This window comes from Siphateles boraxobius, unplaced genomic scaffold (genome assembly GCF_051911475.1).
Source record: "Siphateles boraxobius isolate OS27281-9 unplaced genomic scaffold, OSU_SipBor_1 31, whole genome shotgun sequence".
NCBI lineage: Eukaryota > Metazoa > Chordata > Actinopteri > Cypriniformes > Leuciscidae > Siphateles > Siphateles boraxobius.
This window is the reverse complement of record NW_027508931.1, coordinates 4846365-4871901: the sequence shown is the minus strand read 5'-3', so window position 1 is coordinate 4871901 and position 25537 is coordinate 4846365. Positions and strand designations below refer to the sequence as shown.

General features: G+C 36.4%; 2 protein-coding genes across 2 annotated transcripts; both read right to left on the bottom strand.

Moving 5' to 3' along the window:
• Positions 1-34: 34 nt before the first annotated feature.
• polr3b (polymerase (RNA) III (DNA directed) polypeptide B) lies at positions 35-21315 on the bottom strand. The gene is made up of 28 exons (XM_077193470.1): positions 21091-21315; positions 20961-20993; positions 20398-20454; positions 20131-20195; positions 19464-19539; positions 19225-19325; positions 19040-19131; positions 18795-18912; positions 18508-18616; positions 16768-16890; positions 15152-15268; positions 14831-14965; positions 12592-12753; positions 12002-12202; positions 11613-11775; positions 10860-11013; positions 10640-10714; positions 10419-10517; positions 8762-8889; positions 6821-7030; positions 6451-6609; positions 6204-6321; positions 5916-6058; positions 2852-2955; positions 1368-1534; positions 929-1042; positions 657-830; positions 35-509 (listed from the first exon to the last, which is right to left on the bottom strand). Exons 1-28 carry the CDS (start codon positions 21154-21156, stop codon positions 380-382), a joined length of 3393 nt encoding a protein of 1130 aa, XP_077049585.1. The 5' UTR covers positions 21157-21315; the 3' UTR covers positions 35-379.
• A 719-nt stretch (positions 21316-22034) lies between these two features.
• endouc (endonuclease, polyU-specific C) lies at positions 22035-25328 on the bottom strand. The gene is made up of 8 exons (XM_077193469.1): positions 25096-25328; positions 24632-24691; positions 24450-24549; positions 24254-24365; positions 23283-23404; positions 22900-23012; positions 22653-22803; positions 22035-22547 (listed from the first exon to the last, which is right to left on the bottom strand). The coding sequence occupies exons 1-8, from the start codon at positions 25104-25106 to the stop codon at positions 22287-22289; spliced, it is 930 nt and encodes a 309-aa protein (XP_077049584.1). The 5' UTR covers positions 25107-25328; the 3' UTR covers positions 22035-22286.
• Positions 25329-25537: the final 209 nt, after the last annotated feature.

Here is a 25537-nt window from a genome sequence, read left to right as displayed (position 1 = left end):
GTCAAGACATGCGATACAAAAACAAATGTAGACATTTTTCATAATTTACATTTACAATTTATTAGTTTATTGTAAAAAAAAGAAAAGAAAACCCATCTTATTCTGAAGGTAAACTGAAACAAATTAATCTACATATTTAGGTGAGCAAACATCCATAAACTAAAGGAAATGCCAATTATCAATCAATTCCCAGTAAGTCAAAGTTGAAAAAAAAAAATCAACAACATTCAAGCAGGCACTTCTTTTTATACATAAACTAATATCTAATAAGATATTTAACAAAAATGAAATGATCTTTCAAAGCCTCACTTGACGCTTAAACAATGTCTTATGCAGATGTTAATACTGTATGACACCTCCTCGCTGTAATCACTCCCCTTCACTCATTGTAGCGAGCCAGTTTGAGGCGAGGGATGATGTTCATGGACTGCAATTCTTGGAAGAGCAGTTTGCAGGCATATGGAATTCGTAGAGACGACACATGACACGAAGACTTGCAGTAATGACACCTGCCATAAATAGACAGAAAATTCTCACTAATTAATCCCTTTGATGCATTTGACTATGATACACTATTATTTGATTATTGTTGGAAAATGTAATATTATTTCAACAAGTAGTTATTGCCCTATTTTTTTTGGTATAATTTTACTGACCATCCAGAATATCCCAGCAAGCCACACTGCCCGCACACATCCACCTCAAAAGCATCACTGGAGATCATCAGCCGCTCAAGCAGCAGCATGCTGGCTCCGTAGCCAATGAGACAGTCTCTTTCCATCTCTCCCAGACGGAGACCACCATCCCTGGAACGGCCCTCAGTGGGCTGCCTGCATTACATTACATAAAATCCTGAATAATACAATTACCTTATTTAACAGACATTACAATTCAAATTTTAGAGAACAAACATTTACGACTTTCTTACCTCGTGAGTACCGCTCTCGGACCACGTGCTCTGGCATGCATTTTATCCAGCACCATGTGCTTCAGTTTCTGATAGTAGACTGGACCGAAGTAGATGTAGGCTTCCAGAGGTTCCCTAAGAACAAATAATAATAATTGCTTCATTAATTACAGTAAAGTGCCATTGGGAAAACACCCTCTGGTGGCTATTTTGATTTTTGCAATATGCAAATATAACTAACATGTACATGCATTTACACACGCCAGACACTTTTATCCAAAGCGACTTACATTGCATTCAAGGTACATATTATCAGTGAAATGAACAGTAACTGTTAATTTCACAATTATTTAAATCAATATTAAATGAAGCTTTAATAACTAAACTGTGAAGCAAACTTGTATTAGTGAAATATAAATGATTATGTAAATGAACAAGAGTGATTTTTTACAATTTTTACCCTGTGATGCCTGAGGTGACATAATCCTTGCCCTGGTAATTGTATCCATAGCGGATCAGATCCTCACAAACGTCCTTCACTTTACTGCCCCCGAAAGCAGTGCCATAGTGAAAACGGCCATCCAGCACCCCTGCTTTACCAGCCAACAGCTCAATCAGCTTCCCAACCTGACACAGAACAAACCAGGCAACTACTAATCATGGGACGCTAAACACGTTTCTTTAATGCCCCAGTGTAGTGTCTCTGTAGGACAGTTTTCCTGACACTGCAGCTGGTGAATGCGAGTTTGACATCATGTTGAGGTCACGCACCGCTGCACGACAGTAGCCTTTACTGAGGTCACGCACAGAAAGAGCCGGAAGATCTTTGACCCCTCTCCGTCACTGAGAGGAATCTTTTACTTGGCTCAAACTATTTCCTATATGACTCCTGCTGTGTGCACCCAAACACAGAGTTCAAAATTAGGAACTGTGGGTGAATTAATGTCCCTGAAAACTGAATGTATGTAAAGACAAAAACTTTGACAGAAATCCACTAAAGTTTACAGTCAGTTTACATACATTTTAAAATTTATATTGTAATATTATTTCACAATATTGCTGTTTTCCCCTGCACTTTTATAAAATAATTCAGCTTTGTTGAGCATAAGGGACTCAAAAACATTTTTAGAAAATCTTAACTCATCCAAAAAAAAAAAAAGATTTATATACTGTATATATATATATATATATATATATATATATATATATATATATATATATATATATATATATATATATATATTCAAGAAAACAAAATTATTTGACAAATCTCAGCTATTAAAAGGAATATGCATTTATTGCAAAATAACCAGATGATGTGTTTTATCCTGCTTATTACATGGCTTATTACCACAAAAATGGACTTAAAATATTGATTTTAATTAGTTGCCTGGGACATCACTCATTTATAGTTTAGTAGTCATTATTTCAGAGAGCTGTGTAATAAAGCATCCTAATAAAATATTGAAATATTCAAAATATATGTTAAAATCTGAAGATCAATGATAATTATGCATAAAATATCTTGCATAACTGCTTTTTAAAATGTTCTATAAAAAAATCATTTTAAAGAACTTAGAATAAAAAGTTTGGTTACACTTTTGACATTCTACTAACTATTAGTGACTTAGCAGATAATAAGCAGACAGTCAACTAATACTTTGAGAGTTAGTTGACATGTTGTTGCAAACACTGTATTTTGATGGTCCCAAAAGAGACATTCTAACTTTGCAACTACATGTCAACTTACTCTAGTAACTTGAACCCCAAAACCTATACCAAACCCAACTGTTTACTAATAGTCTAATGAGAGTTAGTTGACATGTAGTTGCAAAAGTACTTATAGTTAGTAGAATGTCTAAAGCAGACCATCAAAAACTGTTACCAAAAGTAAACTGATTAAAAGATAAACGTCATATTATCTGATGATGGAAAAGGACGTACAGTCATTCTGGAGGGATAACCATGAGGGTTCATGATGATGTCAGGACAGATTCCGGAGTCACAGAAGGGCATGTCCTCTTGAGGAACGATCAGTCCACACACACCTGTTACAGAGAGAGTGACCCATGTTATTTACAGATACTTAAAATGCATTTAATTACTTAAGTTAGAATCCAAGACATCCCTATATTCAAACTGGCTGAAAGAAATATTAACTCCACCCTGTAAGAGCAGACATTTCCCATAAAGCTTAATTGAGTTTTGAGTGATTTCAATCACATGCAAATGCTAGATGGAAAAGTGTGAGGTTTGCGTAACTCATCTAGTCTAACGGCCTATAAAGCTGACGTATTCATGTCTGCTGAAGTGGAACCGTTGGAAATTCAGACTGCAGGAGAGTGAAAGTGGTCCAAAGCAGTCAGTGAGAGTGTAAATGTTTGCAGAAGAGCTCCTCACTCTTCCCGCAGCCAGAGCAAACACATTATTGGGCCATTTGCAAGTGATAAAAGAGAGAAGAACAGGGGCAGGAAGTGAGGAGAGGTGCTTAGCTGGACAGTGAGAAGGGGATTATACACCCATAGTTTCCCTTTACCATAGAGCGAACAAAGAAAGGTTCAGCTGAGGAGAGCGATACATCCATATGCAAAAGAAAAAAATCTGGGCTCTCGAGAACTTGGGCAGTCAAAAAAAAAAAAAAAAAAAAAAAATCTTAAAAAAAATTATATATATATATATATATATATATATATATATATATATATATATTTTTTTTTTTTTTGTTCATATATCAGTTTTTCATACTGGAAATAGTTTAAACACATTAATATAATTTTGCAGATTACTCTAATAACTAATATTTGTAAAACGAAAATAAGAGCCTAAAGCACTGCAACAGTAAATCAACAAAAAAATAAATGATAACAAAAATAAACAACGCATTTTATAATAGATAGTCAGGGAACATCTGGCAGTGATGTCACTTTATGGTAGTCATTTTTTTTTTCAATAAAAAAAGAAAATGAGCCCTTTCTCCAATTATTTAAAGGAGCAAAATCATCAAGTTGTAACTACTGCTCAAAAGTTTGGACTTGTATTTATTTTAAAATGTATTTATGCCTAGAAAGGCTTCATTTATATGGTCAAAAAAAATGTGTGTAGTGAAATATTATTACAACTTAAAATATTGGTTTTCTATTTGAATGAATTTTAAAATGCAATTTATTCCTGATGGCAAAGTTGAATTTTTAGCAGCCATTACTCCAGTCTTCAGTCACATGATCCTTCAGAAACATTCCAATATGCTGATTTGGTGCTCAACAAACATTAATTTTCGCATCAATGTTGAAAAGAGTTGTGCTGCTTAATATTTAATGGAAACTATGATACCATTTTAAGGATTCTTTGATGAATAGAAAGTTAAAACGAACAGCATTTATTTGAATTATAAAGCTTTTGTAACATTATAAATGTCTTTACTGTCACTTTTGATCAATTTAATGCATCCTTGATGAAAAAAATATTCACAGTAGTGTGTGTCTGTTGAAAAGCTTTTTTTTTGCACAATTTTTGCACAATTTTTTAGTAGTCAAATAACATTACGTACAGTAATTAATTGTTAGCTGAAAAAATCTTAGAAATAAATCAATAGCTAAAATGTAATTAGTAGCAGCCATATTAGGTAGAAGGATTTCTTAGGGGAAGATGAGAGAAAGTGAGCAAGAGCAAGAGAGATAAGCTAGATTGGTTCCCATAGCACACATCCTCTGTGTTGTTTGTTTTGTGTGAGAGTGAATGATAAAAGAGGCATGAAATCAGCAAAGAAAAGCAGGACAGCAGTAAGAGTCCATGGCCCTCCATCATTGGCTATACAGCCCCTCTGTGGCGGCTCGCACAATGAACACTGCCAAGACAGCTGTGTGAGTTTCAGAGTGTGTGTGTCCGTTTATGTGTGTGTGTGTGTGTGCGCGAGCGCTTCGCTGTGTGTTTGGGTCACCGGTAAATAATTAACCTATCGTTCTCCGGTGACCGGATCTTATGAGGGTGTTAGAGGCTGGTCAGAATGGGGCCGCAGGACGAAGAAGGGGTTTAAAATGAGAAAGATAAAACTCCTGTGAAACTTGCTAAAAGCCAATGGCTCCAAACCACAGTGGGACGTCTTTAATGGGCTTTCTTTCGACCCAAAAGGTAGCCAAAATCTCTTTCTTTGAAGTACAGCGTTCTCTCGAACAAATTTTGTGACAAAAATCTCCTAAAGTGCCCGTTTAGTGTGCGCATAGGCAACAAATTAATTAAAGCACCACAAACACTGCGAAGCAATATAGAAAACTAAATGAATTCCTGTGAACATTATTGTGTGGTTGGCAGCGCAGTCACACACCTCTGGAAAACACAGCTCAACTTTTCCAAGTGGTACCTTTCAATAAAAGCCCGCCTCTAAACACACAAAAGACATTCAAGAGAACGGCACTATCCTTCACAACAACAATTAGCTGCCCTGTGTTATCCTGGTCCACCGACACTTGCCTGCTCCTTTAAATACCAAAAGCTCCTTTAAAAAGAGCAGTAAATAGCATCTCGGGCGTTTTGCGGCTAACCCCTCCCTGACCCCTCCTCACTGTCACGTCCCGTGATGAGTGCCAGTGGACGACCTCCGCTAATGAAATGAGTGAATTATGCATGGCGCCAGTTAACGCTCTGATTAAAACATCATACTGACCAGCTCTCTCAGCGGAGGTGCTCAAAAACAATGGGGGCTGTAAACGCTTTCCCAGGACTGCGCCGCTGCTGTTATAAATTTGCATAGTCTGGCATGGGACAACAAGCTAATTAATTGAAAAACAGGCAGCGGGAAAAAAGTTGAAGAGGATAGGAGGGCCAGCTGAGACGATAAAGCTTGGACACTGAAAATAAACCCGACATCAAAAAACAAGTTAAGTAACATCTCCTCCCAATTGTTAATAAGACGGGTTCATTGTCTTAATTTCGGAACAATGCTGAAATTGTGTTTTATCTGCTAGTTTCTACTAAAGCAGAGGAGAATATGCCGGTCTGAAACCTGCAGTACCTTTTTGCCCATGACGACTGCTGAACTTGTCTCCGATCTCTGGTCTACGTGTCTGCCTGAGCAGGATCTTGACCAAGAAGGCGTCCTCTGCGTTGGAGGAAATCATCACCTTCTCAATGTAGGAGTCTGTCGTTCCTTTGTACCTATAGAATGAAGAAAGTATTTTGGTGGTGTGGGAGCAACAAAAAAAAAACAATGTTTGCGAGGCTTTTAGAAAATGAACATCTCAAATAAAACTGTAAGAATATTGCACAGTAGGTTTCTAATTTTGTTTAATTAGTTTCTTACGAGACTGGCACGTCTCTGTATTGGGGTTGGCCTGGCTGGGCGCTGCCCTCCAGTGGAGTTTGGGTGACAGTGGGCATGGACTTATTCACCAAAACCTGCTTGTTCTCAACCTTCTCACCTGGCAGAGATGTGACATACAAAACTTCAATACATCACCTTGGATTAATATATTAAAGATTATTCGGCTAAAATATAGTTTAACTAACTATAACTTTCTAAGAGTTTATTAACTTTCTTTGAGTCTCACCAGGCAAGCATATGCCGTCAGCGTCCAGGATGCTGTGTCTCCAAATGGGCTTGCGTGTTTCGGCGTCCAGCATCGGACCCATCACCTTGTCAAAGGTCTGGTTAGTGTACCGTCTCAAGGTGCACTTAGCATTCTTGTACACCAAACATCTACCGAAGCCTATTACAAGACAGAAGAACAACAGACAATGAACCATGAACAAAATAGAAGTAAACGCCTTTTTTTCACTAACACCACTTATGTCTCAGATTTGTTTTTCAATTTTATATGGAAATGTAATATAGTCACTTCAGAAAGCTAATAACAGTTCTGAATGTTTAAAGAAAACAGTGTTTTTTTAAGCAAGGAGCATTAAATGTTTAGTTCTGACCTCTGTCAAGAGATGCCTTATTAAGCACCAGGGCATCTTCTATATCATACCCACTGTAGCTCATTACAGCCACAGTGGCGTTCTGGCCTGCGGGAAGCTTCTCGAAGTCAATCAGCTCGATGGTCTTCGTCTTCACCATGGGCTTCTGAGGGTACGCCAGCAGGTACATCAGGGTGTCTATACGGTTCCTCTGGTTATAACCAATAGTTCCTGATCAGAAACAGAGAAGAAATTAGGTTGAGCAAAAACTCAAAAACATGATGCAAATGAGGAAAAATAACAACTTAATGCTGCCTCAGTATATAAATGAGATAATATTGTAATATATTTTACATAACATAATTAATATCATTTATTTTGGCCTTTTTTACACATTTTATCAGCTAATATATGATGCACTATATTATGTATTATGCTGTATTTTTAACATTGCTCTGTTTGACAGAGTAGCAAGATTTTAGAACAAGAAAAACACATTTTAATAAATGACAAAACATTCAAAATATGCAATGGTTTGCAACAAACCTCTTAAGTTAATAAAGGTGGTGACACTTAAGGTTAAATTTGAATAGATGGATTGATCCACTCAAAAATGAAAATTCTGTCATCATTTACTCGCCCTCATGTTTGTCTGACTTTCTTTCTTGGGCAGAACATATTTTGAAGAATGTTGGAAATCAAACACAATAAGACCCTACTGACTTTCATTGAATCGAAAAACAAAAACAAAACACAGCGTCATTCCTTTATGTTCCACAAAAGAAAGAAAATCGTACAGGTTTAGAAGGGTGGATAAGGGTGAATAAATAATAATGTTTCACATTTGGGTTAACTATCCCTTTAACACTTAATGCATTACCATAAACTAACATAGAACAATACTTTAACATTTTTAAGTCTAGGTTAATATTAATTAATAATATACTATTGGTAATTGTTAATTTGGTAATTGGTGATAGTTGATAATAATTGGTAATAGTTAGTTATAATAGTTAATTTATGATATATCATAATGCATTAACTAATGTCAATTTGTACTATACAAATACATTTTTAACATCATGACCTATCATGAAAATATTTTTGCAGTATTTATTAGTCCTGTATACTGCATTAACAAATGTTAATGTATAGAACCTTACTGTAAAATGTAACCAGAAAAGCCTTTACAATTACTACTAAGGGTTTTCTTAACTTAAAGGGTTTGTTGCTCCATTAAAATATCAAATTAAAACAATATGAAACTACTAATGCACATCTAGTCACATTTAACTGACTGTCTGAGGGGTGTTGATGTGAAGGCTGGTGTCGGCAGTGTTAAAATCTCTGGGGTGGAGGGGGTTAGGTTATAGTATAATAGCCACCGTCCCTTGAGGCCTTGACATTTGTCAGATGCTATTACTCCACAATCAGGGTACAAGCACACAGTGTGTGATAATAGGGCTGGGGCCACACAACTGGATTTGCACATGTATGGGGCTGTCCGTCCAGAAAAAAGAAGACAAGGCTGAGGATATTGGGCCAAATATAGTAGCAGTCTCAGTGGTTTTGTAATGGGGGTGGTGGCCAGGAGAGGTTTAAGTAGTTTTGGTAACCAGGGCAGCGGAGTGTGTGTGCTCTCTCCCTCTTGCGCAGCTGAGCACACTAACCCTACTCCGCACACTGAGCTCAGGACACAATGAATGCCTAATGACACTCAGAGACACTGGCAGGGAAAGGCCTCTACACACACACACACACACACACAAAAGCATGACTACGCAAGCAGGCGATGTTTGATGTCCACATACATACAGAATGTGGTGTGTGCATCACAGGTTTTGAATGTCAGTGTGAAAGTGTGTGTGTCTGTGACTGAATAGGAGTGTGTGTGGATGTCTGCGTTTGTAAGTGCGACTAGTCCTCCAGGATGCTTGGACATGGAGACTGTAGTAGTCTTACCCATAGCCTGCTTGCCCATGGCACACTGGTAGGTGTTTCTGGGGGACTGGTTATGATGAGGATAAGGAATCAAACCAGCGCAGACCCCCAGCAGCGTGAACGGCTCGATCTCCAAATGGGTGGTTTCCCTGAATAAAACATATAACAAAGCTGGAATATTCAAAATATTGAACCTGAATTAGTGTTTTGTTTTTTTTGTTTTTTGTTACGATATATTGGCCCCCAAATAAGTATCATATATATATGTTAATTTTTGATGTTATCATTATCGGCCCAATAAAATAAAATTGGCAGATATATTACAGCCGACAAATGATGGATTATAATTTTTTTCAGGTTTTGAATTGCTTGAAATATGATTGGAATCACTTCAATAAAGGAAAATACAGTTAAATATTTATGTTATGGCTGATAATAAAATTCTATAAAATTTTGTCTATGAAGTGAATTAAAAATCCCTAAAAAAATCCCTAAAATCTAAAAATATTATAGAATTTGTGTACAGTAAGTAATGTATATACAATTAAATATACAGTACCTACTTTTATTACAGTTATATATATATATATATACACACACACACACATATATATATATATATATATATATATATATATATATATATATATATATATACACACACACACACACACACACACACACACACACACACACACACACACACACACACACACACACACACAATTAGAAATCAAATTCTCTAATATTATCAGATAGTGAAATAGGTACAGATATATCATACTTCCCCCACAGTTATATTATATCAGATAACAAAATAAGACACCAGGGCCTATACCATGAAACCGGTTTAGGTGGCTAGTCAGGTATGTTTCAGTTAGTTTGTGCCAACCCTGGGTTTTAGGCACCATGAAAGTGGTTTGACTTTTAGCATGTTGTTCAATGTTCATTGCCATGGTAACTAACGTTCCACTGCTAACCTGGTCCAGGGCTGGTTATGTTCCAGGTAAGAGGTTACAGACCGAACTTGGACTAATCAGCTGTGAGCAAAGTGACATGTCTGATGTGATAAAGTCACTCCACCTGTTTCTACTCCAAATTAAAGGTCACTATATAACAAATGATTTTAAAAATAAAATCGTCTGGCTTTACATATTTATGTAATTATTAATCGATCACACATACAATTTTAGTTTATCAATTATTATTACGCACAGTTTAAAGGAATAAATATATAAAAGGTAATATAAATACGCTTTAGAATCAATAGATAAAGCTATAAAATGACTACATGTGAGCTTAAATGTTCAATTCTCTCTATAACTTTATCAACTGTATAAACTAACTTTACAACTTTTACCTGCACTGATATAGCAATACTTTTTCTTTTAGTTGTTGTGTTTCTTAGACAACTATTTTCTTCTTACTGTGTAAATTTGTTTCTATTCTTAATATTTTTCAATCTCATAATATTCTGCAGAAGAGAGAAGTGAATCTCAGGTTTGTTCAACTACCATCATGGTACAGGCCCCGGGTAAAATTTATTTGAAAGAATGTCACATTTTCAAGATAAACACTAAACAGGATTTCTATTGCAATGACATTCATGCATTTTGAGGTGTGGTTCAAGTATCCAAATACTTTTAAGGCCTGAATTATTGGGCTTATGAGTACTCACTTGCTGATCATGTGCTCATATAAAGCAATGTTACAGTCATTCTCCTCATTTACATCCAGATACTCCACCAGACTCTCATGAAGAAAGTCCTCAAATGTTCTACAGGGAAAAATGGGTGGTAGGAACACAATGAAAAGGCATGCATAAAGACAGTCTCAAATCTGCATACTGGACTCCCCATTCAAATGTAACTTTCAAATATTGATCGGCTTCAAACGCACCTGTAGCCCTGAGACAATTCCTCAATGTGTTTGTTCTTCACAGCTGGCTGTCCATTCTTCACAATGATGTAGGGTCTGCCAGAGCACACAGAATGCAACACAACATGTCTTTGAGCAATGCAAGGAAACTAACATCTGGTACTGGTTTTAAAACAAACGGATAAGAAAAACAATTATTTGCATCATTTCGGGATATAAAAAGAAAAACTTTTTCTGGTACCTGCACAAACGGCCCCCATCAGAAGAAATATACACACAGCGGTCAGTCAAGTTAGTTGAGATAGACACAAACTCGTTTATAAAACCAGCTCTTCGCATTAGCCTGAAGGTGTAGACCAACTTCTGATGGTCTCTGATCACTCCAAGAATGTTACCTAGAAAAAGGACCCAAAACATTTTTTAATAATATAAAACTATAAAGTTTCATGCCTGATAAAGAGCCTGGGTGCATTCACACACTAAAAAATAACATAAAATATGGTGTACCATGAACTAATTAAGATTTACATGTGTGACAGCAGTATTAATGCACATTCAAAGGAAAAGTTTTGGCTTGTTCGAGAAATATGAAAGACCCACTATGGTGCCACCCAGATGCATACACAGCCTCAATGTTGCGAGTCAATTTGTGGGCAAGTATGTTTGTGGATTAACTTGGGAGGGATTGTATTTATTTATGCATTGACACCTGCTGTGTTTACTAATTAATTAGCCACAGCGGAGGCCTTTATAATTTGTAACTTATCAGCGCTGTGAAAAACATATACATGAATTAATTAATGGGGTGAGTTTTCTGTGACATGACATTAAAAGGTAATCAATGGCACACTCTTTTGTAGTCGTGGAATGGCAGAGGTTCATTTGAATATTATTCAAATGCCTGTAGTCTCAGTCTGTCTCTGCTTGGAAAAAAAAAGAGAGAAGAGAAGAAGACAAGCTGCTTTGCTTTTGTTCTGCCTGTGTGAGCAGATACCATTGAGGAAGACGAGGAAGACTGTGGGGTAGGACAACTCCTCTCCACACAGAAGGTTGATGTCCTCCACTCCCAGGTTAAATGCCAGCTTGACGATGGGGCCGTCCTCCATGTCAGTGGTGATGTGGGTCATCAGAGCCAGATTCTTCACCAGACCACAAGCCTAGACAACAATTATACAGCCGTGAGAATATAAATGACTTTTATGAAGACAATAAATTAGTGGTCAACCAATATGGGTTTCCAATACAATTGATTTGATTACTTAAATGAAAAAAATTAAGCAAAAAAGGAATGCAGTTTCATTTAACGGAAAAGAGCAGTGTGGAAATTCTTCAAAATTTCAATGCTGACAAGATGGTGCTTTTTAGTAAATTAGAAACACTGACCTCTCCTTCAGGAGTGTCTGAAGGGCACAGCATGCCCCACTGGGAGGGCTGAAGGGAGCGGGGACCGCTAACCTTCCTGGTTTTCTCAAACTGAGAGGAGATCCTGGTCATCATGCCCAAGGCTGAGATATAGGAGAGGCGGGAGAGAACCTGAGTCACACCCTGCCTGTCCATCTTAAACCTCTTTAGAGACCAGTTCCCCTGGAAGACACATTACACAATTAAATAAAAACAAAAACAAATCAAAGACATATAATGACAACCTAAAATTAAAATGAACTAAAATAAAAAACACTTCAAAATATATCATAAAACACTCTATAACAGTATATAAATAACACTTAAGTAACATTGTGCTGACTTTGAATTAAATACACAACCAGTCAAAAGTTTAGACATACCTGACTGAATTTGCGTCTCATTAAATTAAAAATATTCCAAAGACATGAAATTGATTTAAATGTTTTGAAATCAAAACAGTGGTATGGATAGTAAAACAAACATAGAAACTCTTGCAATACTGTTTAAGTTCCTGATGTGTCTTGCCCTGTGCATTGGTGACTGATGGACTGCTGATTGTCTGGACTCACAGTAGAGATAGCGTTAACCATGCCGTTGGTGATCTGGTCCTGTCTCATGTGCTTCACCACGTCAAACTGAGCTGCTCTCTGCTTGGGGATGATCTGGTCGGCGATCTTCTTCAGCTCTGAGTTAAACTTCTTAAACAGATCTTCAAACAGCAGGGACAGGAGCTTAAGGAACACAGAAACAAAGCATTGCAAATTGATTCCCTGAAATGAGGAAAAAACTGCACCCTTGTGTTATCTTACAACACAACAATACATTATATCTGTATTCGTCATTAACTTTGAAATTATCACATACATTTTTTTTTTTTTTACTTTATCTGGATCTAAACCCCCCTCTCTCCGTCGTCTTATTCCAGATTTAATAAACAGGTGTTTTTATGCTCTGATAAATTTGACCCGGCCTTTCAGACTTTTTTGTGCACCATATTTGCATACGTGAAAATAAACATCCTCTTCGAAAATTAATAAAGAAATTAAGCTTCCATGGCCCAGCCAGGCCAATTAGTTGAATGTCAGGGAATCGTAAATGAGGAGAAAAGAGATTGGAGGTGTTGGAAAGCGGGCATGTGCGTGTAAAGCCTTGCTGAAAGGGTTTCTGCCACTCACTAACTCCGAATTGCTCACACACTAATTTAAGCAAGCACGTACACACATAAACACACCCCACCTCGGAGCTGGTGGGGGGAAATTAAAGGACTTAAGACAGCGGTAATTACATTATCACAGTCGGGCTGGTGGATTAGCTCAATCGCTCCAGTCAAGGCGGCTATTCTTTTGTCATAGCCGGGCTAAATTATAATAAAGAGGAGAAATCCCTGAGTTTGGCTGGGCTGCAGTCGGGCGTTGCTGCCACATATCTCACCCACAACAAAAGCGGGACGGCTGGGAATGGAGAGGAAGGCAGAAGAATGGGGGCGCAGATGAAACAAAGCATTGGGAAAATAATGACGGTATTATAATGACAAGCAGAGAGGAAATAAAAGAGAAGGTGAGGGATTGGGCGCTAGCCAAGCCTGTATCTGCTGGTTTTGGCTTCTGATCAGTTTCATGAGAGGACAACAGTGTGTCTTATGAGAGTAAAGACTGAGAAAGAGAGATCAGTTATGTTAGACAAGAGTCCAGAAAATGTTTGCTCGCAGAAGCGAGACGGCGCCCATATGCAGGTTGTAATATGAAGTCATCCGTACAGGAGCACCAATCTCAAAAGAGATACTGAACAAACGTTATGCGCTCTAATCTTTAGTTCAGCTCCCAAATACTGTCTGTGCCACGCAGGATAAAAACAGATAAATAAACAAGCATTATCATAATTAACGGCCAGAGCTTGGAGGGGATGTCAGTCATTCTTAATAGAATTATAGGGGGTGTGAATGGAAAAGGCAGACAGAGACGGAATAAAGGAGAGCGATGGATATATGGATAAAGAGTGGCGCTGCACGGCATCGTACTTTCTTTATTCCAAAGTGAATATTTCATGAGCCTTGCGTTCATCTTCGTAAATACCAAGCGGTTCGAAACATCAGTCACGACAAGGGCAGCTGAAGTTTGAGCAGGACCATAAACATTTTTTTAAAGGAATCAGGACATGACACAGGCCAGAATCGAACCTATTTCTCCCATATGAACAGCAGAGCTCAATCAATGGATCAACCAAATGCCATTTCTGAACCCCTTGAACAAAAACATTTTGAAGATCAGAGAACTGAATCACTGAAAGAAGTTTCAAAAGATTTTTTTTAAATTAAAAATACAGTAACTACAGTAATATTGTGAAATATTATTACAATTTAGAAAAAAACTGTTTTCTATTTTAATATCAATTAAAATGTAATTTATTCATGTGATGCCAAAGCTGAATTTTCAACATCATTACTTAAGTCTTTAGTGTCACATGATCCTTCAGAAATCATTTTAATGTGCTAATTTGGAGCTCAAAAACCTTTTTTAATATTATCTAATGAAAACAGTTGTGCTGCTTTGGGAGTTTTTGATTAATAGTTCAAAAGAACAGCATTCCTTTTAAATATCTTTTTTTTCCCACAACAATGCCAAAGGAACAAAGTCTTTACTATCACTTTATCAATGTAATGTATCTTTTCTGAAGAAAAGTATACATTTCTTTTAACAAAAACTAACAAAAACAAACAAAGGCTGCTGTACAATTGTGGACCTTTTGCATGTGTTGCTGGATAATTATGTAGAGAAGTTATAGAAGACCGGTCATTAAAGAAGCAGATACCTGGCCAGCCAACTCCAGACGTTTGTTTCCATAGTAATCTCGATCGTCCACCTTGTTGTCCCCTTGAGCAAGAATCACTCTACGTACCATCACAGCGAGGTAGATACACTTAGCTCGAAAGTTAAACTCCTTTACCTGTGAGACACAAACACATGACAGGTCCAAAAAACAGCTAACAAACTATTTATACTCTGATTTCAACTGATACTATAATGAAGACAGTTAAAAAAAGAATGAAGGCATGGGGAAGATTATCAGAAGCCTGTTTGGATGTGGGGAGACCAAGAACTTCATGTTTAAGTTCATTTTAAAATGACGTACAGCTACATGGGTAAGGATGGTAGAAGCTAACAGCTCTCTGGCCTCCTCCATCTTGGTTTTCTTAGGGCCACCCCACATGCGCTGACGCCTCACTTTATTACCAATATATCTTAGTGCCTGAAAGGACACACAAAAAAATACAAAAAGACAAGTTATTAAGATGCAACATTTACAATTTTCTTTAAAAAATATTTCAATAGGATTACCATTCTCTTGTATTAGACTTGATGGCATTGCAGATTTGCATTTCAAAGTATGTTATGATAAATTAAGTTATAAAGAATGAAAAGCATAATGTTTTAGAGTCTCAATTAATAAGATTAAATGCATCAAATCAGACCGTTTAATCTGAAGCGACCGAGCCGGTGCAGGGTTCACTGGCTCTCTAAAGAGGTATCAGAGAACTGGAACCCTCAATTCTCTGCAGACGCACACACACACACACACACACACACACACACGCACACACACGCACACACACCTGAGCCAGCAACTTGTTCTGCTCCAGAGGTCAAAGGTCACACAGATTAGGCTTCTCCATTAGACCACCCACTTTGAGGCATGGAAGGATGTGCAATTGAAGTACTGTTCCTTAAAGCTAATCTAAAATTACTTAAAATGTTTCCAGTTTATTGTGTGAGAAATGCATTAGCTGCTACAATGTCACAACTCTCTGAATAACTCAAAAAATATATATAAAAAAAATCTTGTGTTCTTCTCATATACTGTAGACTAGCCCTTTTGTCATATAGGCTGTTTTTTTTAAAGAAGCCTCTTATGCTCACCAAGGCTGCATGTATTTGATCAAAATACAGTAAAAACAATAAAAGTGTGAAATATTGTTACTATTGTTATAAATAAATAATCAAAATGTTTCATATTTCAACTTTTTTTTTAAAGCAACTTATTCCTGTGATAACAAAGCTGAATCTTCAGCAGCCATTACTCTAGTCTTCAGTTACACATGATCCTGTGCTGCTTAATATTTTGTGAAAAATGTAAGTAGTGTGTATATATATATATATATATATATATATATATATATATATATATATATATATATATATATATATATATATATATATACACACACACACACACACACGTATGCACTCTGGTCCAATATCACTTTAAGATGATCCCCTTCATGTTTAAATGTAATAAGACTGCCCCTAGTGGTCATAAAACTAGCTAAAATTCTTGACTGATTCTCAGGCCTACTGACACATATAATCTAATTGAGGTCTGCAATCTTTGATGAGGCCCACACATTGTCACAACCACATAAACAGGCATTCACATCCGCTCAGACACAGGTTGCTAGGAAGCAGATATGGTCCTTGCTGACCCATTGTTGGGTCTTGTGATGAATAATACATCTCAGATTCAGCAGACTCTGCCTCAGCATTTGATAATACACCTCCAAAAAATTACTCACTAAAGTTAGACACTTGGTTGTTGAAAGCTTTCAGGTTATAAACAATAATCAGTGATCTAATCTTCAATGAAATTCATTTAGTAGTAATTCTAGTAACATTTATGTTAGCACTGCTGTTTATGTATTATGCGATGGAAACCATTCTTTTAAATGATGGCAGAGATCTTGTCGGAGTTACCTGAGTTTGGGTGAATATTTGGGCCTTCTGGCACTCCTCCAAACTGGGAGCAAATGCAGCCATGACATGTTCCTCTGTGCCAATCATCTGAACTATCTCCTGATCACTCTCCACTCCCATGGCCTTGTGGACAACAAAAAGATTCATAGAGAACAAGGTACTTATTCAAGGTCATAGAAGAAACACACAGTATACAATTGTATATTTAAAGCAAAGAGATGAACTTTGTATTAAAACATTTGCGCATGTAGGACTCGGCTCTGGTGTAAAGGTGAATATGGTGCAATAGGCCTCGATGACATTTATTTATGCTAATAGGGGACTGTGGGAACAGGACTGGGTGGATCACAGTACTTAAAGGTCTTCACCGTTTGGCACGGCTGCTGTGTTGCAAGGAAATCCTGGTGGAATGTGCTGTGGACTGACAAGTGCAAAGCAAACAAGCTCTACAGCCCATTTACTCTGCGCCCTGTCCCTAACCAATCAGACCCATATGTTTAGAGAGAGCCTGGGGTGAGGGAATTAGGTGGAACAGCCATCATAGCATGAGACTGTTCTCTGTAATTAAATATTGGTTTCAATTGTCAGGTGACAGGCAGTGTCAGTGAACAGAAGAAATGTCATTGAAATGCATCGAGAGGAAGACTTAACAGTTAAAATATCATCAATTACACATTTGAATAGTTGAGAAATACTTATTAATGCTAATGGCAAGTAACAAAGTATATCTACAGTGAGTTCTCTCCAACATCTTAAAAAGACATTATAAAAACGGATTTCTGCAGTCCTGGAGGCTGACTGGTCAATATATAATAATAATATTGTGTTTAATATATATATCGCCTTTCCTGAGCTCAAGGACGCTTCATAAAGAGGTTCATCTTTGCTAAAAGCAAGCGATAAGATGCAAGACACCATTCTATTTTAAGAAAACAGTCACAGATTAAGCTATCTGAAGCAAATTCATTAAGTGACATCCTTTCACAAGAGGATATATTACCTTTCAAAAGTTTGGTTTAATTTGCTTCAATTTTATTTGCCTAATTTGATTAAAATATTACAATTTGAGTGAAATATTACAATTTAAATTAATTTTAATATATTTTAAGTGCAATCTATTCCTGTCATGGCAAAGCTGAATTTTCAGCATTTTTACTCCAGTCTTCAGTGTCACATGATCCTTCAGAAACCATTCTAGAGAAACACTGTTCTAGATTGTCCTCATTGTCAAAAAACAATTGAATATCTGAGTAAATTGTTCAGGAGCTGATTTGGTGCACAAGAAAGAAACAAAGAAAGTTGTGCTGCTTAATATTTTTGAGATAACCATGATACCTTTTTATAGGATTGTTTGATGAATAAAGTTTTTTAAAAAATTATTTGAAATAGAAAAATTGAGTAACATTATAAATGTCTTCACTGTCACTTTTATTCAATTTAATGCATCCTTGCTGAATGAAAGGATTAATTTGTAAAAAAAACAAAAAAAAACAACCACCACAAATATTTGAACTGTACTGACATTATTTTAGCAACGCGTTTAAATGTGTATTCTTTGTCAAAGCACACCATCTGCTGGTTGGACACAGAATGCAGCCTCACGGCTATATAATAAGCTGTGCAGTGTGCAATGAGCTAAACCATGAGAACTGCAAAAAGTATAGTTAATTCAACTTAGCAGACAAAGATACAAAACCATCATGCTCTAGTCTAAACCAAAGTCTTGAACCAATTTCTCACCTTAAAGATGATAGCGATAGGTGCGTCTTCAGAGAGGGTGTTGTGCTTTAGGTAAAAGCGTCCCTGTTTCACAATCATGTTGGTTCTGCTCTTTTTCTCGTGCGTAGAGCTACAAACCAGAGAGAAAAAAGAAAGATATATGAGCACACAACTGGAGCTTTAGAAATGAAATTAACAATAATTCTACTTAACATGAACGTAAAACACTGGAGCAAATATATCAATTAAAGTTGCTCTTTAAATCAAGATTATTATTATAACTTATACAGAAGAGCAAATTCCAGCACCTGGTGACAGAGGCTCCCACAGCACCTTTGCGATCTTGCTCCACAATGATGCGGTTCTTGGACAACTGTTCCTGAATGAGAATGACCTTTTCTTGCCCTTTCACAATAAAATAACCACCTGCAGAGACAAATCCTACTTATGCGCCATGACCTGATCCCACACATATGAGCTTCAGATAGGATTATCTGTATTATACTATGGCATGCAAACAATGAAATATCATTGAGATTTAATGATAATCAACCTGGATCCAGGGGACATTCATTGAGCTTAGAGAACTCCAATTGGGTCTTTCCTGTCAAAACACAGTTGGAGCTTCGCAGCATTATTGGCATCCTATTAAAAAAAAAAAGGAGAAGCTCATTTGAAATCAAAAAGGAAACGTATATTAAGAGGTGTATGCAAATCTTTCAGTAAGTGTATAATTACCGTCCGATTGGGAGAGCATTACGAATGATTCTCTGGCTGCCTCGGGTGTACTCTATATCCACAGTGATGGGGGCTGAGTATGTCATATCTCTCAGACGACACTAGTGGTCAAAAAGCAAAATATTCATGAGCAAATATTGCCGTCTAAAGCTCGTTCTCTTTTTTACTTCCTTCAACGAACTTTTAAGTTTGCTTTGAATAAGAATAGTCATTAGGTCACAGGTAAACAAAGATGTTACCTCATGTGGTGCCACTGGTCTGGTTACATTAAAACTTTCTTCTACGTCAGGCATGCCAACGTAGATATTGAGATATCTAGGGACAGGTGATATATAACAGGAAGTATTGTTATTGTTAATAAAAATAAGCTAATTCTATTCACATTTCGGTCACTTATTTCAAAAGCTGGTATTAAAATAAAACATTAGGTGGAAGAACGTAAAAAAAATTGGCAAATAAAAAATAAGTTAAAGTACTAAAATTATGAAACCTGAAATCATTTATTAGAGCTTTATTAGGCCTGTCCTTTTTACAATATATGGGCCTTTCACGTTCATGAATTTTGTGCTGATATTTGTGTACTTTACAACAGTGTTTTTTTTAAATATTCTTTGGCAAAATGTGATTGAAATTTAAACTGCACAATTATTGCAGTTATCTCAAATAATTGCGATTTCATCGAATAGCAACAATTGGGCAATTAATCAGTAATAGAGAGAGCATTTATAAGAAATATAAAATATAGAAATATAAGCTATATAAAAAAACTATAAAACATACAATTTTTTAAATAAAAGCTAATAAATACTGTAGTAATAGTATAAAAATAATACTAAAATAACACGTGTTAAAAATGCGAATATGATGTCAAATGTGAAAAAAAGTCTAATTAAACAATATCCTCACTTTAGATACCACATTGGGTCGGCATCACTTGTGATCTTCTCGTTCGCCTTCATGATCTTTTTTATCTGGAGAGATAAGTAGACATTTGTTTATGCTACTTAAGCATTTTGTCGATATCAAATTATTTTGCTGGTACAAAAAGTAACCAAAAAAACCTGAAGCAATGGAAACCAGTGAAAAGGAAACTGGTAATAAACTGATAATAAATGTATTGCATTTACAAAATATGTGCAGAACACTGGTACATCCTTAAATAAGTCAACAAACCTCCACATTGATGAAGTAATTGAAGGAATCAATGTGCTGCTTTACTAAGCCTTTAACCTAAAAAATAAAATAGAAAGAAATATTAACGTTACATAAATATGACTTGGCTTAGAGGCTGTAAACATAATATCATCATTCAATAAAAATTTTGCTGGATGCTAAGAATGTATGATATGTATAAGAGTGTGCATATATAGATATTTGGCAAATAACAAACATTTTTCTTTTCAACATCACGATTTTATGATTTCTTTTTAAAAGCAGCTATTTTACAATCAAACAAGTTATTGTTTTTTGCAATTCACTTAAATATGCCTGTGGTGTGACAAATTAAGTCCAAATTATGTAGTCTCAATTAACGTGAAGTCATTAAAATGTCTTGAATTAAAGTAGATGTAGTCAATTATATGTAATATAGTTTTAAACTATTTATTATTTAAAATATCACGGCATTTCTCAGAGCTGTCATTTGCTTGACGCGCCAGATGCTGTCAGGTGATATATTTATTATGTTCCATTTGTGATGATAGTTGTCATAGTTACGCTGACAATGATGATTTTACCTTTAAAAAGGCTGGAAGCAGCTTCCACTTTTCCTGCAGTATAGAAGGGGACAGATTAATTACCTTGCAATGCCTCTCATTCATATCTAACACATATACTAACGTTTGCTCTTTCTGAAATGGCACTCACCTCCACAGTGTGTACGGGAGCAGCGAGCTGCTGGGGAGTCATCTCCCCAAACTCCTCCTGCAGCATTTCTGCTATTAACTGAGATAGCAATGAACTTGAGAAATAAAATATAAGTTAGGAAACCATCATACACGCCGCAGTCACTCTGCAAAGTGCAAAAATACTCTGAACGGAAGTTTGCGCTACACGTGAAAGTGTGAGGTGTAACATGAAAATCAGACCGGGGAGGAACGCAATGCGCACATGTATTCCGACCCATGTCCACGGTTTATTTTTTATAACGTACGTGACCATATGTATACTATACACAAATACAAAAGGATAGTTGTCAAATAACATGCAATTTTTTTTCAAAATTAAGATTTTAAGTCTGATACCATACTTAAAAGCCAGTATTCAAAATTGTATTAAATGAATAAACCATAACCTACTAAAGCACAAAAATGCTCTTCTGGAGCATGTTCATCTGGTTTTACAAAAACTTCTTAAATTCATTAAAGCAAAAGATGGAAAAAATCAGCTTTTAATTTTAATTTTTCTTTTGAATTGAAAAATACAAAATTGAAGCCTTTTCACTCGTGGTTCTAAACCTTTGGAGCCATTGTGAATATTTGGTGTATATAGATGGAGTAACTGGTCACCATATTTTTTATAATATATTTTTAATCACATTGTTGATTATTTTGATTTATTTTTGCATGCATTTATTGTTTGCAGTTAACTTAAATCGTGTGGTGTGACAAATGAATTTTTAAAATCATAAAAATGAGGCCATGAATCTGTATGTGTAACAATTATAGAATAATTATAAGTTGTTTATAGCATTTTTTTACGGTTGGCATGATACAGAAGTTGTGATTATCTTTAATTCACCATTGTGACATATATCGTAGAGATAGTCGAATAAATAAATGTATTGAGTTCTGCAAATAAACAATCACAAGTGGGTCAAGAAATTCTTTTTAATGTGAAAGCTCTATTTTCCATAACCAACTATGCATATAACAGCAGTCGTGGTCAAAATAGGCAAACAGAAAAACTCTTTAAATGAGAATACTGTTGTTTGTTAACATATTAGTAAACAAGCATCTAAATTGAAGACTTCTCTAATACAAAACAAATATCTATGCATTTAAAATTACAATGTCCCCTTAAAAACAATTTTTTTAAAATTGTCAGTACACAGTATGTGGGATTTATACGTGTCTGTTGTTGCTGCTAAGCAGCTTGGGATAAGCGGTCCCGATAGAGCGGCCATGTCTGTGCACCACCATCTCCAGCTGGTACTCATCCAGATTGACCACAGCTATGGTGGTCTTCTCAGTGGACGTGAGGAACAGGATGGTAAAGATTGCCATCTCAAACTCAGGACTCACACCAACAAAGGCGCTGGCCACTGGCTTGACCAAACCATGCCAGCTGAACTGCACGTTCAAGACATGATCATCGTCATCAGGCTGCGTGGAAGAGAAACAAACACATATTCAGCAAAGTCTCCACACAGAACAATCAATTATTATCTATTGTTGTGTTATCTTCGTATTTATTGTTGAAAGAAGTACCACATTATTGTCCTTGGCTTTGTAGCCCTTGTAATCAAGAAGATCCTCCTTCTCTTGCAGGTAAAACTGGACCCAGTTGTGAAGACCCATGATTTCTCTGCCAAATTTGGTTTCCCCAACAAACACATGCTCAAATCCACTGGAGTCCTCCCTTTTTGGAAGAAAGAAAGTGATGCATGTTATAAGTTGAGCAGATAGGGAATAAAAGATAGACCTTTTTCATGTTACACTGGTGTATGTTGCTTACCCTCCATTTCTGTCTCTATGGTAAAGGCGGAACCACATGTAGTACAACTGACTCTTAAACTGTCTCAGATCTGAGCGTGACTTCCCCTTACCGATCAGGTACCGGTGGGCACGCTGAGGGAGTAAAACACCATTCATATAAAACTGAACTAATGACCCCAGAATCATCATACGCCCTTCCACACTCTTTTCCTCATAATAAGCAGCTGTCAAGAACAGGGTGTAGCAGGGAACAACCACAATATTTTGGTTAGCAACGAGAAAAAAGTGAACTTGTCTTTACATGTAGTACTTTAAATACTTTTCATTTTTTGTGATTGCCTTGAGAAACAAGAGGAGGAGATTTCTTATTTGGTTAAGGGTATAATTTGAGTCATACTGTACCTTCATGACTGCGGTATCTAAGACAGCATCCAGAAAGGAGTTATTTTCGGTCACCTCCTCAGAGGTCACCCTCTCTGCCACACCAGTGGTCCTCTCATAGTTGTCCAAAAGCTTCATGAAACCTGTTGAGAGATGAGCAAAATCACAGAAGACCAGCTTTGGTTGGTGAAAACAATTTAATTTCTGGTCATTTTGGTGGTTAGGTATCATATTCATACACGTGTAAATGGAAGAAATGTAAACCTTCTTTTACTTTATTTCTTTGCGATTTTTTGAGAGTTTTTAATGATGGATGGATGGATCCGCTTTTTGGGCTTCAAAATGTAGGGCAAACTCACTCCCATTATAAAGCATGGAAGAGCCAGGATATTTTTTAATATAACTCTGATTGTGTTTGGCTGATTGTGAGGTCATATACACCTAGGATGGCTTGAGGGTGAGTAAATTACAAGAGGATTTTAATTTTTGGGTGAACTAACCCTTAAAAGTCTCAAATACTTCAAAATGAAAGCAGAGAACGTATGATCCTCAAGGCCAAAATGTTGAAATGTGAAAATGTTTAATAATAAAAATTGCATCATGTATATTTTGCTATTCTATTCAACCTAATAAATCCAAAATATGTGAAGTGATTTAAGTTTATATGCAGGAGGGTTTTAAAATAACATTTCAGATTCCAATTTGGTAAAGTGTTGCATCAATCAACCAATATATTAGTGGTTTCCCGGGGAAAATATGCCCTAACCCCAACTCCACCAAAAGAAGGGACTGAATGCAACATTGAACATTCCACCAATCATCTTTAAGATTAACTGCCTGCCTAAACATGCATCTCTTGGTGTGTCTCTGTTAAATGTTTTAGCACAGCTGCATGGATAAATCATTCTTCTTTTTTTGCAAACTGACAAAATGCTTAAAGGGGGTTAGAATCTTTTTTCTTTAGGTGTTGGATTTTTACAAAAGAAACATACGTGCATAAGTGGTAATGTCGTCCAATTTGGCCTCATCGACACTGGAAAATAGTGGGGATGAGGCATGGTCTACCGCACTTGTGCTTCCCTGTGGTATGTAACCAGCTTTGCCCTAAAAGAAATGCTAGATGTTTTAATGTAATACATGATTGGTCACTATACTTAATATTGTGGGCCATTAAAAAAATACTGACACCTGTAGTGTGATGTTGTAATCAGTTCCAGGCTTCAGGCGATTCACATCCAGCTTCCAGAGCTCATTGAAAATATTCGAAAGCTCCTGGTTGACAGTTTGACTAAAAGTGCAGAGAAATAAAAAGTGAATTGTCTAAAACTTTTATAAACAGTTAATACATGTCAAATTGTAAAATATTTTACCTTGCGGCATCACTGAAATTAAACAGTGCCAACAGCACAAGGATCAGTCCACAATCAAACCTGCAACACACAAACATAAGAATGTAGTGTGTGTGATGTGTATATATACAGCATATATGTATTTGTGTATAGTATATTTTATGCCTGCTACCCACTGAAATGGACATAAATTATGCAATGATATAATTCAAGTTTATAAAACTTAGCCTGCTGCTTTACAGTAAAGAGAAATGCAATATCAAATCGCAAAAGTTAAAACCAAAGAGAATATTCTAATAAATGACCGATTAACGTTACTGTAAATAACAGTAAACACATGAACATAAATGCGACTTGAGAGGTCCCCAAACAAGATATTACAAATCACAACGTTACACTATATGACATTTTGTAAAACTATTCTGCTTTTTAAAATGCTTTTTAAAGATCAACGTTACAAGTAAAACATAAAGTGTTCAACATACCCTCTGCGCATGGTTGTTGCTATGATGCGCGTGCACAGATGAACGCGAGCTTGTGCAGTTTTCCTCTTTTGTTGAAGGTCTTATATAGCACGCCCAGTGAAGTTACCCTTGACGATTCTCTCATGCCTGAATACACCCCAATACGTTGACTGACTGAGTGAGTCAAACCATTTGCATCGAAAACGAATCAAGGAGTAGAATGAAAATGTACACCAAAACAACAAATGGGCGGGGCTTATGATAAGTTGTCTGTGATTGGTCAAGAAGTGTAGACGCCGTGTTTTGATTTAATTGTTTTCACGGAGACAACAAAGAAAGATTTCCATTTGTATATTAGATAATTCAGAAAACGTTACATTTCAGTGCAAAAAATATATTCAATAAGACAAAGAATAGCACACAGGAAAGTCAACATTGTTGACATGAAGTAGGCCTACAAGGA

Excerpts from the sequence above, each read along its gene's own strand:
- endouc (XM_077193469.1), bottom strand. Across the intron at positions 24,550-24,631 it reads AATTTCAGTGATGCCGCAAG|TCAAACTGTCAACCAGGAGC; the intron begins GTAAAATATTTT and ends CTGCACTTTTAG. Across the intron at positions 23,013-23,282 it reads TAGATACCGCAGTCATGAAG|CGTGCCCACCGGTACCTGAT; the intron begins GTACAGTATGAC and ends TTACTCCCTCAG.
- polr3b (XM_077193470.1), bottom strand. The coding sequence starts at position 21,156 with ATGCTGCAGGAGGAGTTTGGGGAGATGACTCCCCAGCAGCTCGCTGCT. Across the intron at positions 16,891-18,507 it reads CTATCGCTATCATCTTTAAG|GCCATGGGAGTGGAGAGTGA; the intron begins GTGAGAAATTGG and ends GTTGTCCACAAG. Across the intron at positions 6,322-6,450 it reads TGACGGCATATGCTTGCCTG|GTGAGAAGGTTGAGAACAAG; the intron begins GTGAGACTCAAA and ends CATCTCTGCCAG.